This window comes from Neoarius graeffei, chromosome 13 (assembly GCF_027579695.1).
Source record: "Neoarius graeffei isolate fNeoGra1 chromosome 13, fNeoGra1.pri, whole genome shotgun sequence".
In the NCBI taxonomy this organism is placed as follows: Eukaryota; Metazoa; Chordata; class Actinopteri; order Siluriformes; family Ariidae; genus Neoarius; species Neoarius graeffei.
Window position 1 is genome coordinate 42,491,602 of NC_083581.1, and position 18,271 is coordinate 42,509,872.

The 18,271-nt window shown below is 40.9% G+C and overlaps 1 protein-coding gene across 2 annotated transcripts; it reads right to left on the minus strand.

Moving 5' to 3' along the window:
* Positions 1-170: 170 nt before the first annotated feature.
* On the minus strand, positions 171-9,580 carry LOC132896117 (uncharacterized). Of its 2 annotated transcripts, none has more exons than XM_060936831.1 (7): positions 9,388-9,580; positions 4,954-5,078; positions 4,061-4,129; positions 956-1,130; positions 802-869; positions 614-673; positions 171-517 (listed from the first exon to the last, which is right to left on the minus strand). In XM_060936831.1, exons 1-7 carry the CDS (start codon positions 9,509-9,511, stop codon positions 365-367), a joined length of 774 nt encoding a protein of 257 aa, XP_060792814.1. In that variant the 5' UTR covers positions 9,512-9,580; the 3' UTR covers positions 171-364. The 2 variants fall into 2 exon arrangements, with proteins under 2 accessions (XP_060792814.1, XP_060792813.1); XM_060936830.1 differs by having other exon boundaries at positions 4,882-5,078.
* Between the last annotated feature and the right edge of the window lie 8,691 nt (positions 9,581-18,271).

Consider the following 18,271-nt stretch of genomic DNA (forward strand, 5'->3'; position numbering starts at 1 on the left):
GATATAGTGTTAAGGTTGGAGTGGAAGAACTCATTGTCATGCTGGAACAAGTTTGGGCCACCTTAGTTCCAGTGAAGGGAAACTGAGCCCTGACCTCAACCCCACTAAACACCTCTGGGATGAACCGGAACACTGACTGCACCCCAGGCCTCCTTGAATGAGCAGGTGTACAGGTATTCCTAATAAAGCGGCCAGTGAGTGTATAAATATTTACTGTTGGAGGTAGATTCATTCACACAGCCTTATTGTAGTTTATGTTTATTGTATTACAAAACAAATGTGTTTTAGTGATCTTGTTCAGCCTATGGGGGGGGGGGGGGGGGGAACAGTTAAAACGTGAGCAAAAAAAAGAGCACATTACAATTTAAAGCTTTATTTGACTGCTTACTTCTTTCTCCATTTTCTTTATTTCCAGTTCCAGTTTTCTGATTTTCAGCTTTGTGTATTGGAGATCTGCTTTCCTTACTTCTAGTTCTTGGAGCAAATATCTTTTATATATGCAATTGATATCTGCTTCCTTCAACAGAAATAGATAAAGGAAAAAGATAAATTATCAAGGACAAGGTAGTTTGTAATACATTTATAATTAAACACATGCATAAGTACCATTCACCTGATCGCTTGTTGTGGAATGTGCTTGAGGTGTGTGTGAGGTTTGTGTGCTTTGGTCATTCTGTACACAGGAAAAAAAACACATGAGTTTATGATATAGACGAACAGTGAAGATTATTGTTACAAGTCCTTGGTGCTACATGGTGCTGAACATTACTCAGCCTAATCAGACCACTAGAAGGTACTTACATTATTTTTACCCAGCAATTGCTGAGCCAAAGGAGGCTCTAGAAGTGTCCGGACCTTTCCTACTACCACTGCAATACAACAGACCACTGAGTTCTAGTAAAAAATAAAGAAAACAAAGTTGAGACCATTGCAAGAATAATGAGTGACAGTCTACCTCGGAAATAAGGCTTTATTTCCTCTGAAGACGTCGCACTCTCTATTGTTGTAATTATGGGAAGCCCATTACTTTGCTGTAGGTCTTCCTCCTCTGTTGGACATAGATCTTCTGAAGGACAGACTTCATCAGCGGCAGGAATGTGGGTGACTAAAACCTTCACCGGAACCGGTTTCTGCAGATACACAGAGGCAAATTCTACTCTGTAAAGGTGTTGAGGTGAATCTGCACTTATCATTACACTGATGTTAGAGAGGATGGATAGCCTCAGACCTGAGCTCATTACCAGAGAAAGAGCAAGGTGCTGTGAATTGTGAGCAGAACAGTGACTCAAGCATTCCACTTTGCTTTCTCTCACTCACAGGAACTACAGTCTGTCAAGCTGAACTTTAAGACTTTGGTAGCAGGGATATGACACACTAACCCCTTTTCCACCAACAGGGAACAGATACTCTTCTGGTTCGCGCACTAAAACAGTTATTTTTTTCAGTGCGTACCATGATGACATCAGTGGGCATGTCATTAGTTTGAAGAAGAAGCAGAGCACAGCAATGGAGAATGCAACAGAAAAGGATACATCTTGAGAAAAATGAAATGGGGGGGGGGGGGGGAAACTGCAATAAGAGAATAAAAACTGGCAGGGAATCAATGCGCTCCACTATTCTGCTACTACTAATGTTTCTGTTGTGCATTATGCAACTTCCTCTGTTGATGACTTCGTTACAACAGTTCTGCTCAAACTGGTGATGGTATGGGCTGGTTTGTTATGCAAGACCAAGGTTCAAAGAATCCTGAACGGAACCAGTTCAAGAACCCATTACCTGTTTGTTGAAAAGTAGCGTTTGACTGTTCACTTTCAACCAATCCCCAGACCTCCGTGAGAATAACATCACTACAGCTACAATGGAGTCATTCTACTGCTGCCAGGTAATATCCAGTTTCAGTGATTCTGTTCCCACTGTAGCCTCAAATTCTTGTTTTTGACTGACAGGAGTGGAACGCTACTGTATGTTTGTTTTTTCAGTTTTACATGGTGTGCATTCTGAGATGCTTTTCTGCTCACCACGGTTGTACAGAGTAGTTACAGTGGGGCAAAAAAGTATTTAGTCAGTTACCAATTGTGCAAGTTCTCCCACTTAAAAAGATGAGAGAGGCCTGTAATTTTCATCATAGGTATACCTCAACTATGAGAGACAAAATGAGAAAAAAAAATTCAGAAAATCACATTGTCTGATTTTTAAAGAATTTGTTTGCAAATTATGGTGGAAAATAAGTATTTGGTCAATAACAAAAGTTCATCTCAATACTTTGTTATATACCCTTTGTTGGCAATGACAGAGATCAAACGTTTTCTGTAAGTCTTCACAAGGTTTTCACACACTGTTGGCCCATTCCTCCATGCAGATCTCCTCTACAGCAGTGATGTTTTGGGGCTGTCGCTGGGCAACATGGACTTTTAACTCCCTCCAAAGATTTTCTATGGGGTTGAGATCTGGAGACTGGCTAGGCCACTCCAGGACCTTGAAATGCTTCTTACGAAGCCACTCCTTCGTTGCCCAGGTGGTGTGTTTGGGATCATTGTCATGCTGAAAGACCCAGCCACGTTTCATCTTCAATGCCCTTGCTGATGGAAGGAGGTTTTCACTCAATCTCACGATACATGGCCCCATTCATTCTTTCCTTTATACGGATCAGTCGTCCTGGTCCCTTTGCAGAAAAACAGCCCCAAAGCATGATGTTTCCACCCCCATGCTTCACAGTAGGTATGGTGTTTTTTGGATGCAACTCAGCATTCTTTCTCCTCCAAACACAAGTTGAGTTTTTACCAAAAAGTTCTATTTTGGTTTCATCTGACCATATGACATTCTCCCAATCCTCTTCTGGATCATCCAAATGCTCTCTAGCAAACTTCAGACGGGCCTGGACATGTACTGGCTTAAGCAGGGGGACACGTCTGGCACTGCAGGATTTGAGTCCCTGGCGGCGTAGTGTGTTACTGATGGTAGCCTTTGTTACTTTGGTCCCAGCTCTCTGCAGGTCATTCACTAGGCCCCCCCGTGTGGTTCTGGGATTTTTGCTCACCGTTCTTGTGATCATTTTGACCCCACGGGGTGAGATCTTGCGTGGAGCCCCAGATCGAGGGAGATTATCAGTGGTCTTGTATGTCTTCCATTTTCTAATAATTGCTCCCACAGTTGATTTCTTCACACCAAGCTGCTTACCTATTGCAGATTCAGTCTTCCCAGCCTGGTGCAGGTCTACAATTTTGTTTCTGGTGTCCTTTGACAGCTCTTTGGTCTTGGCCATAGTGGAGTTTGGAGTGTGACTGTTTGAGGTTGTGGACAGGTGTCTTTTATACCGATAACGAGTTCAAACAGGTGCCATTAATACAGGTAACGAGTGGAGGACAGAGGAGCCTCTTAAAGAAGTTGTTACAGGTCTGTGAGAGCCAGAAATCTTGCTTGTTTGTAGGTGACCAAATACTTATTTTACCGAGGAATTTACCAATTAATTCATTAAAAATCCTACAATGTGATTTCCTGGATTCTTTCCCCCATTCTGTCTCTCATAGTTGAAGTGTACCTATGATGAAAATTACAGGCCTCTCTCATCTTATTAAGTGGGAGAATTTGCACAATTGGTGGCTGACTAAATACTTTTTTGCCCCACTGTATTCCTGTAAGCATAAACCAGTCTGGCCATTCTCCTCCAACAAGATGTTTCTGCTTGCATAACTACCACACGCTGGATGTTTGATGTGATTAATAACTGAAGCTCTTGACTTGTATCTGCATGGTTTTATATTTTGTGCTGCTGCCACATGATTAGCTGATTTGAATAGTCGTGCAAGTGTATAGGTATTCCTAATGATGTGGCCAGTGAGTGTATGTATAAATGTTTATTCTTGTGGCTAGATTAATTCACAAAGACTTATTTAGTAATTTGTTTATTATATGGCAAATGTTTTATAAATCTCATGTTCAGACCTTAATCTCATTTAAAGTAAAATTCCCAAAATGTCAGAGGCCCTACACTTCCCAAGGAAATTTTTTTTAAACCCAAAACACATTTATCTTTCTTTAGCAAAAGCGTAGACACTAATACCTGCACAGCATGCAGTGGTGGCATCCCCGTCTTGCTGGTGTTGCTCTGACAGTGCTCACAAGACTTCACCTAAAATAAGTTAATAAATGAATACAAATTGTGTATCACATATTTTAATTGATAAGATTTTTTTATCTTCAAGATCAAACTCCAAATGTTGTGACTTCCATTCCATGAAACAGGAGACAAAATGAGTAGCTCACAATGAAAAACCAGACAAATCAAACACAGGACAGACACAACAAGCAACTATAGATTCTACATTTGACTTAACTCAGAAGTGGGAATCAGAACTTGTAATAATAACGTCATTTTCGATCTGAGTTTCAGCTAGAAAGTGGGGAAAAACCTGAATACCTACATGTTTGTCTTCTATTATCACCAAGTTAGTGAGCTAATGTGAGTCATGCATTTACATTCTCAAAACAGCTAAATGTACAGTCAGTGTTATAGATTTAACAAACAGATATGTCTGGTGATATGACCTCATGTGGCTGAGGACACCTTCCTGGCTATCTGAGTAGGAATTCCAAGTTGAAGCGGTGTTTTTTTTTTTTTTTTTTCCAACGACCCAGAAGTCAGGAATTCTAAGTTACAAGCTTTAGTCAAAGTCACTATGTGGGAAAACAGGATTAATGATGTTACCTGACCCTTCATGAGGTGTTATGGGTCTAGTTTAAATATTATATTGTGTTACATTTTAAATATTGTGTGGTTATTTTGATATATTTGTGTATATAATGGTAGAGGGATGCCTCAGTTCTAAAGTTGTGTAATACCTAGGAATCCTGCACCTTGAATCATAAATGCCCAGAACGTACCCACTCTGTTACATCCTTTATAAGCGTTGGCCAGTAGTAGCCAGCAATAACCCTGTTTCTGGTGCCTCTTACACCATGATGGTTGCCGGTCTCTCTGTTACCATGACACTCCGTTAGGGCAAACTTCTTTTCATCCTCAGTCATGACCACCAGGCGCATGTATGTCTTGTTAGGTCCGACATAATACAGTCGGCCATCTGTCAAAAAAGGAAATACAGTATTACATCATATATGTTTACATTAAGGCATTTTCCCTAACATTGCTGTAATGTTGAATCAGGGTGTGAAATGAATCAATCTTTCAGGTGATATAAAGCTGCAAGTGTCAATATTTTTAATTTCTTACTAGAACAAATAATGTGGAGCAAATTTTAGAAATGATAAAAGAAAAAAACTTCAGTCTGAACACAAGTGTATTCTAGGGCTGAAAAAATTGACCCCAACACCCCTTCACTTCCTCAAAAATCACTGAGGACAATTCTGCCATGTGTATAGAGTTGTAACATTCAAGAATATCCAGTGATGTTGACAGTCTTTGCTAATGCTAACTCATCAACTGTAGAAAACATTGATGGTGTGGCTCCATTCACTCCCGTTCTTTAGAAATAACGCTACAATACCTCCGCCAGGTTGTCAAATTTGCAACCAGGGTCTGCACAGTAGAGACTTTCTTCTCCAAGTTTGTGCAGTAGAAATGAGCGGTAAAGAGAACTACACCCCAATCTTTTGATAGACCCACTCCCTGCCTGAGCACTGCAGAATGTGTTCATGGCGGTAATCAATCTGACATCTATCCAGAGATAAGATAAGATAGCCTTTTATTATCCCACAAGGGGAAATTTACATTGTTACAGCAGCAAAATATATAAAGAGAAAAAGGCAATGAAGGAGTAGTGCAAAAGTACTAAGTATACAAAAAAGGATATATATAAAAGAAATAAACTACAAATTTAGAGATTAAAAAATGAACAAATTTGCATAAAGATCTTAAATTCAGTTGGAGACGGAAATATTTCATTATTATGCAAGAGTCTAATAAGAACATTTATCAGCTGGACATTCACTGACCGGTTAACTGAGGTTTCGGGAAGAGGACCTGGTTTAGACCGTATTCTGCAGTGTACGGCAAGTTAAAAACTTATTTATCTACTTATCTATTTATCTTATTTATCTACTTATAAAATCCATCCTAATGTTATTGGTAGTGTATGATTTCACTGACGAACAACTGGCTTTTGCACACATTTTGATAGCTGGCTGGCTGTCATTAATACTGAAATAATATTGCCATCATGGTGACTATATGTACTAATGTGATTAGCCTTTTTCCTTTGAAACCTTTTGATGCTTCAAACATTTTTAATAGAAATGCCTAAGAGTTTGTATGAGTGCACGTGTCCAGAAAAGTTCAAATAAGTAGTTATATGACGATAAATTCTGTGGTGAAATGAGCTGGGTGACTGGCGTATGCATGTTCTCCCCATGTCTGTGTGGGTTTCCTCCGGGTGCTCCAGTTTCCCCCACAGTTCAAAGACATGTGGTTAGGTTAATATGGGACGGCCTTGGGCTGAGGTGCCCTTGAGCGAGGCGCCCTTGAGCGAGGCACCGAACTCCCAACTGCTCCCTGGGCGCTGTTAGCATGGCTGCCCACTGCTCTGGGTATGTGTGTGTCTGCTCATTGCTCACATGTGCATGCATGTTCACTGCTTTAGATGGGTTAAATGCAGAGGGGAAATTTCACAAGTGTGTGATGAATAAAGTCATGCTCTCTTTCTTCAGTCAGTCTCTTCTGGGAAAGCTGTTAATCACTTGATTCCAAAATGTATCCACACCTTCTTACTTTATACTAGAATACAACCCCGATTCCAAAAAAGTTGGGACAAAGTACAAATTGTAAATAAAAACGGACTGCAATGATGTGGAAGTTTCAAAATTCCATATTTTATTCAGAATAGAACATAGATGACATATCAAATGTTTAAACTGAGAAAATGTATCATTTAAAGAGAAAAATTAGGTGATTTTAAATTTCATGACAACAACACATCTCAAAAAAGTTGGGACAAGGCCATGTTTACCACTGTGAGACATCCCCTTTTCTCTTTACAACAGTCTGTAAACGTCTGGGGACTGAGGAGACAAGTTGCTCAAGTTTAGGGATAGGAATGTTAACCCATTCTTGTCTAATGTAGGATTCTAGTTGCTCAACTGTCTTAGGTCTTTTTTGTCGTCTCTTCCGTTTTATGATGCACCAAATGTTTTCTATGGGTGAAAGATCTGGACTGCAGGCTGGCCAGTTCAGTACCCGGACCCTTCTTCTACGCAGCCATGATGCTGTAATTGATGCAGTATGTGGTTTGGCATTGACATGTTGGAAAATGCAAGATCTTCCCTGAAAGAGACGTCGTCTGGATGGGAGCATATGTTGCTCTAGAACCTGGATATACCTTTCAGCATTGATGGTGTCTTTCCAGATGTGTAAGCTGCCCATGCCACATGCACTAATGCAACCCCATACCATCAGAGATGCAGGCTTCTGAACTGAGCGCTGATAACAACTTGGGTCATCCTTCTCCTCTTTAGTCCGAATGACACGGCGTCCCTGATTTCCATAAAGAACTTCAAATTTTGATTTGTCTGACCACAGAACAGTTTTCCACTTTGCCACAGTCCATTTTAAATGAGCCTTGGCCCAGAGAAGACGTCTGTGCTTCTGGATCACGTTTAGATACGGCTTCTTCTTTGAACTATAGAGTTTTAGCTGGCAGTGGCGGATGGCACGGTGAATTGTGTTCACAGATAATGTTCTCTGGAAATATTCCTGAGCCCATTTTGTGATTTCCAATACAGAAGCATGCCTGTATGTGATGCAGTGGCATCTAAGGGCCCGAAGATCACGGGCACCCAGTATGGTTTTCCGGCCTTGACCCTTACGCACAGAGATTCTCCCAGATTCTCTGAATCTTTTGATGATATTATGCACTGTAGATGATGATATGTTCAAACTCTTTGTAATTTTACACTGTCGAACTCCTTTCTGATATTGCTCCACTATTTGTTGGCGCAGAAGTAGGGGGACTGGTGATCCTCTTCCCATCTTTACTTCTGAGAGCCGCTGCCACTCCAAGATGCTCTTTTTATACCCAGTCATGTTAATGACCTATTGCCAATTGACCTAATGAGTTGCAGTTTGGTCCTCCAGCTGTTCCTTTTTTGTACCTTTAACTTTTCCAGCCTCTTATTGCCCCTGTCCCAACTTTTTTGAGATGTGTTGCTGTCATGAAATTTCAAATGAGCCAATATTTGGCATGAAATTTCAAAATGTCTCACTTTCAACATTTGATATGTTGTCTATGTTCTATTATGAATACAATATCAGTTTTTGAGATTTGTAAATTATTGCATTCTGTTTTTATTTACAATTTGTATTTCGTCCCAACTTTTTTGGAATCGGGGTTGTAACATTTTAAAAACTAATTTCTGGGGGAATTTTTTTAAAATGTGCAGATATCAGCATAAGGAAGACTGTTTTAATTATGTAGACGGTAGGATGGAAATATAGTTTAGACGACAAAAGTGACCTGGAAGAAAAAAAAACATCACAACGCTGTTTTGTCATTGAAGTACATGAGGATGGGCGGGGCTAAAAAAAATACTAGTCTAAAAAGCGCCAGCAGGGGCGCTAGACCTGTGGAGACGGTACTTTTTTTTTTAGATGATGTGTTAACCGTGGGTTCAATGAGTAAAAAACAAAATCTTGTTCAGTTCTAGCAATTTAACCCTGCTTTTGACTCACCTCGTAGGAAATAATTCACTGGTTGGAATTATATCACTTCCAACCTCGACACTGAACAGATTAAAAGGGGCGGGGACTCATGGACGCCTCCCTGTTTGTCTTTTGTTAGCAACAAGCTAGCTAGCGAACTGTAATGAGTGATGCATTTTTCTCCTCATAACAGCGAATTCCTGAGTTAGTGCTGTAGATTTAACAAGCTAATACGTATGTAGATTGAGCTAGAGGTAATACTTCTATAAATAATGCAATCATTTATATGAGAAGTGTTGCTGTGTGATGTGATGCTGTGAGTGGCAGTTTTGATTTGACGTCACTTTGTAAACAGGGAAGCAACTCCAAGATTGATTGCTTTATTAATTCCCAAGGGGAAACTGCAGAAGAATACTGTTGTGGTGATTTTATTTGGCTTTTAATGGTTGGGAGTTACAAGTTGCAACCTCGCTTTGAATGCAGCATAACTTTCACAAATCTCACACACTGCACCCTTAAACAAATAACGATTCGATTCACTCCTGATTCGACTCCGAGCCAAACACAATAAGATTCAGTGCGGCTCGGTTGACTATTCGACACTTTCAAAACATTTCCTCAGGGTCATGTTTGTCTGATAAATTTGTTCCTGCCTTACAACTTTCGGTTTTGTTTCTTTCAGCGCAGAAAGGACCTAAATCCCGAGCACACACGCGGTGCATAAATATTAGCCCAGCTACCTTTGATGATGAATTTGTCACACGCACGACGTATATCACTCCGCACTCTTCTATTGCAGTTTGGGAGAAACTCTCCCTCCATGAGATATTTCTGCAACATGTGATAAAACTCCAAGGTTTTCATCCTGTGGCTACCCGATCCGAGTCTCCTACTCGATTTGCGCCGCGCATTCGCAGTCGAGATGATTTCCGGCCTGTCGGTATCACGCATGCGCTAATCCGTCGCGCACGCGCAAAAGCATCCTACTTGATTAAAATTCAATATCCAGATTCAATACATAACCAGTGCAGTACACGTGTGCAAGTCTACAATATGAACATTTATCATAGCAAAATTATACTGTTGAAAAATCTGTTATAAATGATGTGGCGGTCTAAAACTTTAAATTCTTTTCAAAATAGATCTAAAATTAAATTAAGAAAATAGTAATCCCCTTTCTTCCAACAATTGCTTTTAGTCCTCATCCATCCATCCATTATCTCTAGCCGCTTTATCCTGTTCTACAGGGTCGCAGGCAAGCTGGAGCCTATCCCAGCTGACTACGGGCGAAAGGCGGGGTACACCCTGGACAAGTCGCCAGGTCATCACAGGGCCGACACATAGACACAGACAACCATTCACACTCACATTCACACCTACGGTCAATTTAGAGCCACCAGTTAACCTAACCTGCATGTCTTTGGGGGAAACTGGAGCACCCGAAGGAAACCCACGAGGAGAACATGCAAACTCCACACAGAAAGGCCCTCGCTGGCCGCTGGGCTTGAACCCAGAACCTTCTTGCTGTGAGGCGACAGTGCTAAGAGCCATTCCACCGAATCGGTGCCATTTCCGTCCCTAGAAAATTATATGTATAAATGCACATAAAAATGTACTTTAAAATACATTTCCTTATTACGCAGAATGTCCTGCACATTGATCTGATTTCAAATTTAAGATATATAATTGTAAGGATTAATAAAAACTACCTAAAACACTGAAAAATAGCATGTGTTACCTGTCCCCGCACTCTAACGTTATACTTAACTATGAAATATTATGATTAAAATCCTTCAGAAACAGTATTTCTTTTGCACTGTTGTGTGACTCCATATCCTATCCATGGTTTAAATATATTTTTTTTTTCAAAAGAAATCCACAATATCTTAGTTAAAATACACATTTTAGTCGTGTCCCTGGGTTTTCACTCAGTCCTATTACCCAAACATATTACCCCATCTGACAAATTTGGAACATTCCATAAATCACATGCTCAACAGGAAGTTACATCAGTTGTGTCTTCTGAAGGCCATGGGAGGACCAAAAGTTAGTTCTCTCATTTACTTTTCTGTATATTTGATGATTTTTTAACTTTGACTGATAAGGTCAATGTCAACATACTGTTCTGTTACTTAAATTATTTCTGAGATTATATTTGTTTATTTTAAAAATACAGATTTTTGGTAAATCACTAGAATGTGCTAAGTGTGGTCATGCTATTAGCGATGACGCCATGTGGCTTAATTCCATGTATTAGCTAATCCTTGGCTAAAAACTCAGTCCTGTTACTTTCAGAGTTTTGGTAACAGGACTGAAAAAAATGCGGCCATCTTTGACTTCCAAACCTTGTAACGTAGCCTGAGGTTGACCAATACACATTTTGAATAGTTAAATATGTGTGTTATTATAATCAGTGTTGAAAATATATAACAAATTAAGTTTAATTTGGGAGTGGGACAACAAGCAAATGGCACCCATTCGGTGGAATGTCCCCTAACCACTAAAAATCCAGAATTGGGTTAATAACAATATTCTGTTAGTTTAGAAGAATGAAGCCTTTATTGTCACATAGTCACAAGTACTAGTGAAATTAGCTGTCAACCCGTCCATACATATACATATATACAATTGACACAGGGGGAATAGACAGGACAGGAAGACAGGGATGAAGAATACAGAGTAACATGAGGGAAGGGGAGGAGAAAAAAAAGCAACCACCACACTATGCTCCTATGGGGAGTACAGTGTGGGAACATTAAAAAAACACCTCAGCACATAAGCACAAAATAACACAATACAACACGAAAACTTGGGACTCAAGGGGAAGGGGGGTGAGGGAGGGGGCGATCATGGGAGGGGGGAGGTATGGAGCACTTGCATGTGACGTCACAGCCGATCCAGATTGTGACAGACGCCATCTTGTCGGTCAAACGCCATATTCCGCCTTCTACTTCTAGTTCTACTTCTGCTTTTACTTCTACCTTTTCTTCTGGAAAACCCTACTATATACAATTCTACTACAACGGCTGCGGCTACAAGCTCTCCCTACCTGTGCACGTTTATGTTTTTTGTGTGCATTTTTGCGTGTTGTTCGTCTGTACCGGACTTCAATATCCACTACAACCGTATGGACGTACTGGACATTGGTTTCCAGCAGAAAATGACGGTTTGTAGCGATTTCCATCGCATGCACAACATTCCGGACGAGATGGTGAGACCAGCGGGGTCTCCGTGGATTGTTATCGGAAGCAAAGCGAAGGAGGCGGCGCCGGGAGCAGAAGCAAAAGCGAGGCTGCAGAGCCGGCCTGTTGACTAAGCTCAGAAAACAGCCACTCAAACCTCCACTGCCAAGCCTCTACCTCTCCAACGCCAGATCCATGTAAACAAGACGGACGATTTGGAATTACAGCTGGAATTACCTTATTCTATTCTATAATCGGCTGGTCAGTGCTATACTCAATACTTAAGTGACTTACCTATCCAGTGAGGATTCTTGTTTACAAGATGCCACATCTGAGTCGCTGACAAATCCTGAATTTCTGTAAAGATAACTGTCCAGAGATTTATAAGCATGCAGTGCTTCACCACTGAACAGCGAGGGAAAGTTAATGAGGTAATTATACATGTCCGGGCATTCCGCTGGCAGTTCAAAATCCGGTCGTGAAAACTCCGTCCGGTAAGCCATAAGGGTCACTAATCTGTAGATCGTTTATTTTAGACATATATCTAGTTATCTGTTCATTAGAAAAATGAGCCGTGTAGTCCGTCGGTTGAAATTGATCCATTCTGCACACGAGTGCAGCAGTATTCAGCAGTGTTTTTGACCGACAAGATGGCGGTTGTGTACTTTCCGGTCACGTGACTGCAAGATCTCTATAGGTAACCCAGCGCAACCAAGCAGTCCAGTCCTGCGCCTGACAACGGCTCTTACCCACTTGTCACACTGGGGGGTAAAAATGGCGACCGTGGGAAGTGGGGGAAGGAATACGAGAGAGTCTAACAGCAGTGTTCTCCAGGGGAATTGTTGTCCCAGCAATGGCCTTGGCCAAGGCTAGTGCTGGCTGAGGGAGCTGAAAGTAGATAAGATTGGAATTGTTTGGTCTTGGCGAGTAGACGCATTCTTTTTACACGACTACTCTGTGTCCATTCTGGTCTCCAAATCGATCCAGTTTCCACTGCAAAGCCGAAAGCTTCTCCATGATGTTATCCATGTTGCGGTTCAAGTTCTGAATAGCCACAGTCTGAGTGCCGACAGCTCTGCCCACCGCTTCAATCATGTCGGGCAGCTTTATGGGGCTTTGAACAGCTGTCACCGTTTTCTGATTTCCTCGATAAACCAGGGCAATGCCTAATCTAATCAGCAAAAGTCCTGTAATCATGGTTCCAAATAGGTAGATGTCTTATTAGTGTTTAATGCAAAACACTTCCTTTTATTTTATTTTTTTAATTTTATTCAGGGTTATTTTGATTGTTAAACATTACTAAACAATACTGGTAATTAATGCTAGTACAGTTAAGTATTTCTGAAATATCTTTAACAATTTTAAAGGGTTATAAATTGTTTCCAGGTCTAATTCAGTTACATTACTACTTCACATTACATGGCGTTTGGTAGACCCTGTTATCCAGAGCAACATCCAACAAGTTGCAAAAGTCAGGTACACTAAGTGCTGAACTTCTAAATAAGAAAGTTCTAGTGCCAACTGAATAAGTGACAGCAATACCCAGTGTAATACTCTGTTGGAGTACCAATACTCAACAAACAGCCAAGGAAATAAACCAACCATACAAATGAACGTATAAAATACAACTAAATAGAGAAAAATAAAACTCCAACGGCTAACCCCAGGCTAGACAGTACACAGCCTGGGTTGGTCTTGACCGATATGCAGTTACACAGTGGGCAGGGAAACAGGGGAGAGGTGCAGTCTGCTGTTAATTTCTACAGTCAGTTTGCAGATAGTCTTGTATGGAAAAATATGTTAACCTTACCATATAAACACTTGCTTATGAAGATGAGTGAAATATTCACAGATGTTATCCAATGAGTCGGTTTCTTATCAATTTTTAGTCTTTGTCGAGCTGATGTACTGTTTGGTTGTAGTAGATATGATGAACAGCAAGGACGGTCAATATTTTGTTATCGATTATTCATTACTATGGCAAAATATTTAATGCATAAATGTAAATATAGACCTGTACTGAACTGTAACTCTAGACCTGTACTGAAATTCTTTGAAACTGAAGCAAAGCAATATATAGATTTTATTCAAACATCTGCAGATAAAACAAAACTTTATTTGTGCACTTAATTTGACATTTTTATATAATACTGTGTCTCCCCTGGGTCCTTTCCTTTTTTTTTCTTCTGTCTTTGTTCACTATTCACTAGTGGTGTAATGGAGAAACTGAAGCTCCAGAACTTGCTTTGAAAACTACGAAGCAGAGCTTCTGAAAGCAGAGATTAGAAGCTTGTATTGAAGTGCCAAAGTCACATGATTGAGTGATGACTGAAGCTTTGTTCTGTATACACCCACGTGTTTGTGTCATCAGTAGTTCAGAAGCAGTTAAAACTGTTTCTGTGCACATCATATCGAGTGCTTCAGTTCTATGGACTGCACTGTAACCAGCAGAAAGAGCTTAGTTTTTGAATTCTGTAACCACTTGGTGGCAACATACATGTCAGCCTATATGGAATGTCTGTATTTTATACAGATTTGATTCATTAAACGTAGTATACGGGCGTACAAATAAAGTTATATGGATTCTTTTAAAAAAACTTCAATATTTATTTAGAGCTATAATCATTTCCCACGATGATAAAAGAGCGCATAACATTTACAAACGTACTGTACACCACAGAAAGCACAGACAGCTAGTAAAGAGTCTTATGAAATCGCGCGTTATCTCGTGGTAGCGAGACTTCGTTCCACTTTTGATCATGTGCACACCGCATTGCGAGAATCCCGGCAACCGTGAAGTAACATTTTGTTTGAAAAGCGTATTTCCACCTGAGCGACTTTCAATAGCGACTGAAAAGATTCTGAATGGGCACTCCGGCAAAGAAATTCAAAACACAATACAGCGGTAGGTTTCTCCCTGAATGGAAGGACCTTTTCAATGGCATAATCCAACCGGCAGCCTCCAAAAACGAAGAATACGCACACTGCATGTGCGTGACATCAAAGTTGCAGCATCGGGAGTGTATGATGTGAAAGAACGTTTCAAATTGAAACTACATCAGCGGCATGCAAGCCAAAGGCAAAATCAGCCACTGATGACAGTATTTGCGCGCTCAAAAACTGATATGCCAACAACTGGAAAAGACAGAAAACACAAGGTAGTGGGCGTTTTAGTTCAAGTTAGGCAGTGCTCTGTTTACCCTACAGTAATGCTGACTGTGCGAGAGTTTTCTCTCAAGTCAGGAAGATACACACAGAGAGCAGAAAGAACCTGAATGCAGTCACACTGACCTGACCTACTGCAGTGTAAGATCAACACAGACACTTGCTGTGACATGCAGCCTAGTGAGGTATTGGTGCAGAGTGCTAAAAAATCTGTCATGGAGTACAATTCAGAACATTATGCCGCTTTTCCACTACAAACGTGGCTGAGTCGGGCTGAGCCGTGCTGTGCTGAGTCGAGCTGAGTGGGGCTGTTGGAATTGCATTTCGACTACCATCGCGCTGAACCGTGCGGGCTGGAAGTGGGTGGACACATTGGGTGGAGTTAGTGAAAGTGGGTGGGCGTCACGTGATGTCGTTAAGCGGTGCAAACAGTGACATCAGTGATCTTCTAAGCGACCCGGATAGTAAACAATAAACATGGAGGACATGGAGTCGTTAGTGTTGCTGGTCTTGGTGCTGTGGCTTGTTGTCACCGACAACGCCAACAGATACTGGCAAGAGCGTATAGATGAGGCGAGGCGCATAAGGCTTCAGAAATTCTCGTAATTCGTAATTCTTCTTCTTCCGGGTTTACGGTGTTGACAGATCCCAGCGTGCTCGCGGGGCGTGTGTGGGCATGTGAGGACACTCCTCCTCACCAATCAGTGCACAGGGGAGTGTCTGCTCACGCCCCCAGCCTCACTCAGCTCGGTTTGGCTCGCTTCAGCCCCACTCCAAAACCGTGCGAGTTTTGGGTGCTAAGCAGGGCTGAAGTGAGCTGAGTCGTGCTGTTTTGAGATAGTCGAAACGCGAGCCGTGTCGGGCTGAAGTGAGCTGAAGCGAGCTGAAGTGAGCTGAAAAAGGGTAGTGGAAAAAGGCCATTAGAGTGACACTTTGTGTTTTTGTCAAACATTGGAGCTTTGTATTCATTCTGAAGGTTTATTGTTATTAATATTGAATAAAAAGTAACTGGGATATATCATTGTTAATTATCATTCAAATTTTAGGTAAATTATTTTAATTTGCATCTTATAAGGATTTTATAAGGGAAATAAGGATTTTGGAGGTTGGTTATACAGGTTTGATTGACCAAAGGTTGACATGTATGTGGCAATTACTTGAATTTTTGCATAAATGCAGATGAGAATAGTGAATAAGCATACAAAATTGTCAAGTTTAAACATTGCACATTAATTTGTTATCTTATATGCCCCTTTGATTTGAGATACATGACATCTTGTGCAATGGAAAGTAGCTTCAATTCTTCATCATCTGCAACTGTTACCTTCTCCTCAGCTGGCTTTTCACTGATGCCAGAAGCCCATGCCAGGAAATTGACAAGCCAATTTGGACTAATCTGCTTGCTCTGCTCAAGACTCAGGTCTTCTGATGTAGGAGGCCATGTGAAAATCACATTCACGGTGTTCATGGAATTCTTGAGAATTTGAGCTGCAGCATACAAAGTTCTCAGGACATTATCTCCATGTGTTCCTGGCATGGCTGTTGCATTTCCTTCACTTTCACACTCCTTGCTTAAAGATCCTGTGACTACATTTTCAATGATATCCTCCACCCCAAGATGTTCAACAAAGACAATCTCACTTTCGAACTGACGCAATGGTCTGCTAAAGCATAGCATTGGCTGTGAATGAAAATGAATGAAAAATGAAATGACAACACAAGGTGGGTGATGGGTTGGCTCACTTTATTCAGAACTGGCCATCAAATTTCTGATATTTTGTGTTTAGCCCCTCTAATTCTTGTTCATGCCTTTGCACCAAGACTTCCAAGGTGCTTGTAACTGATCTCTACCAACACTAGTTATCAAATTTATTCCCTAAAATAGGAGTTTAGCAAACCAGTTGTTGGCTCCATTGAGTTATTAGCCACACTGTTGAACTGAGCCTGTCAAAATCAAGAAAGTCTGCTTGTGTTGCAATCTAACATTCTAGTCCTGCTTCCAACTCTTTCCACAATGTGGTGCACTCTGAATTTTTTTTAAAAAATGCTTTTCATTAAAAGGAATAACTTTACCATGTGAATTCGTCCTGTGCATGTAACAAAACATGGAACATTTTCTTTCAGAATCATCTGCTTCTGATGACATTAACGACATGTTGGTCACCATGTGGGGTGGCACGGTGGTGTAGTGGTTAGCACTGTCACCTCACAGCAAGAAGGTTCTGGGTTCAAGCCCAGTGTCTGACAGGGGACTTTCTGTGTGGAGTTTGCATGTTCTCCACATGTTTGCGTGGGCTTCCTCCGGGTGCTCCGGTTTCCCCAACAGTCCAAACATATGCAGGTTAGGTTAACTGGTGGCTCTAAATTGACCGTAGGTGTGAATGGTTGTTTGTCTCTATGTGTCAGCCCTGTGATGACCTGGCGACTTGTCCAGGGTGTACCCCGCCTCTCACCCATAGGCTCTGGTTTGCCCACGATTCTGCACAGGATAAGTGGTTACGGATAATGGATGGATGGTTGCCATGTTGTGCTGTTCTGGGGTGGGGCAAATGAAAGGAGACACAGGATTGGTTGTAGAAAGCAGCACCACAACAAGATGTATGCTTTGATTGGATAATATTTGTCACAAAATTTTCATTTTTCTATTATATGTGCAAGTTTTACAATTTATGAGTTTGGCATGATTATCAAAATATACTTTTATACAGTATATGAAAATATTTTTAGTTGCCAAATAGTGGTCACAACAATCACAGTTTTCAGGTTCAGCACACAGAGTCTCTTACGAGAGTTTTATTGTTGGGATTTGGCGCTACCTCAGTGACCCAAATATCCCCAGACCCCACTGCAGTGCTGGGCATCACAAAAATGTTTATCCCAGTCTTTACCAATTAGCACTGAAGGTTTTTATGCATTTTAGCCTCCCCTGTTCCCTGTGAACGTTTTTTTTTTTTTTTTTAAGCCAGGGGAGATTGTTAATAAGAAAGGAAACAGATTGAGCCACTCTCCATGTCCTACTGTCACACAAGCAAAATATATTGTTTTTACATGGTAAAATGCACAGTTAATAATTAACATTACACACTTTCTACAGAAATAATTCACGTATATTATGTGAACAGTAACAAAAACATATTAGATTCTGCTATTAATTTATTTACCATTAGGGGCCGCTAGCGTTCACTGTGTGAATCAAAGCTTCGAGTCATGAACCTTGAATCGACTCATTATGGATTCGAAGGTTCACTGGTTCTGGAAAATTAATTGCCCTGCCACT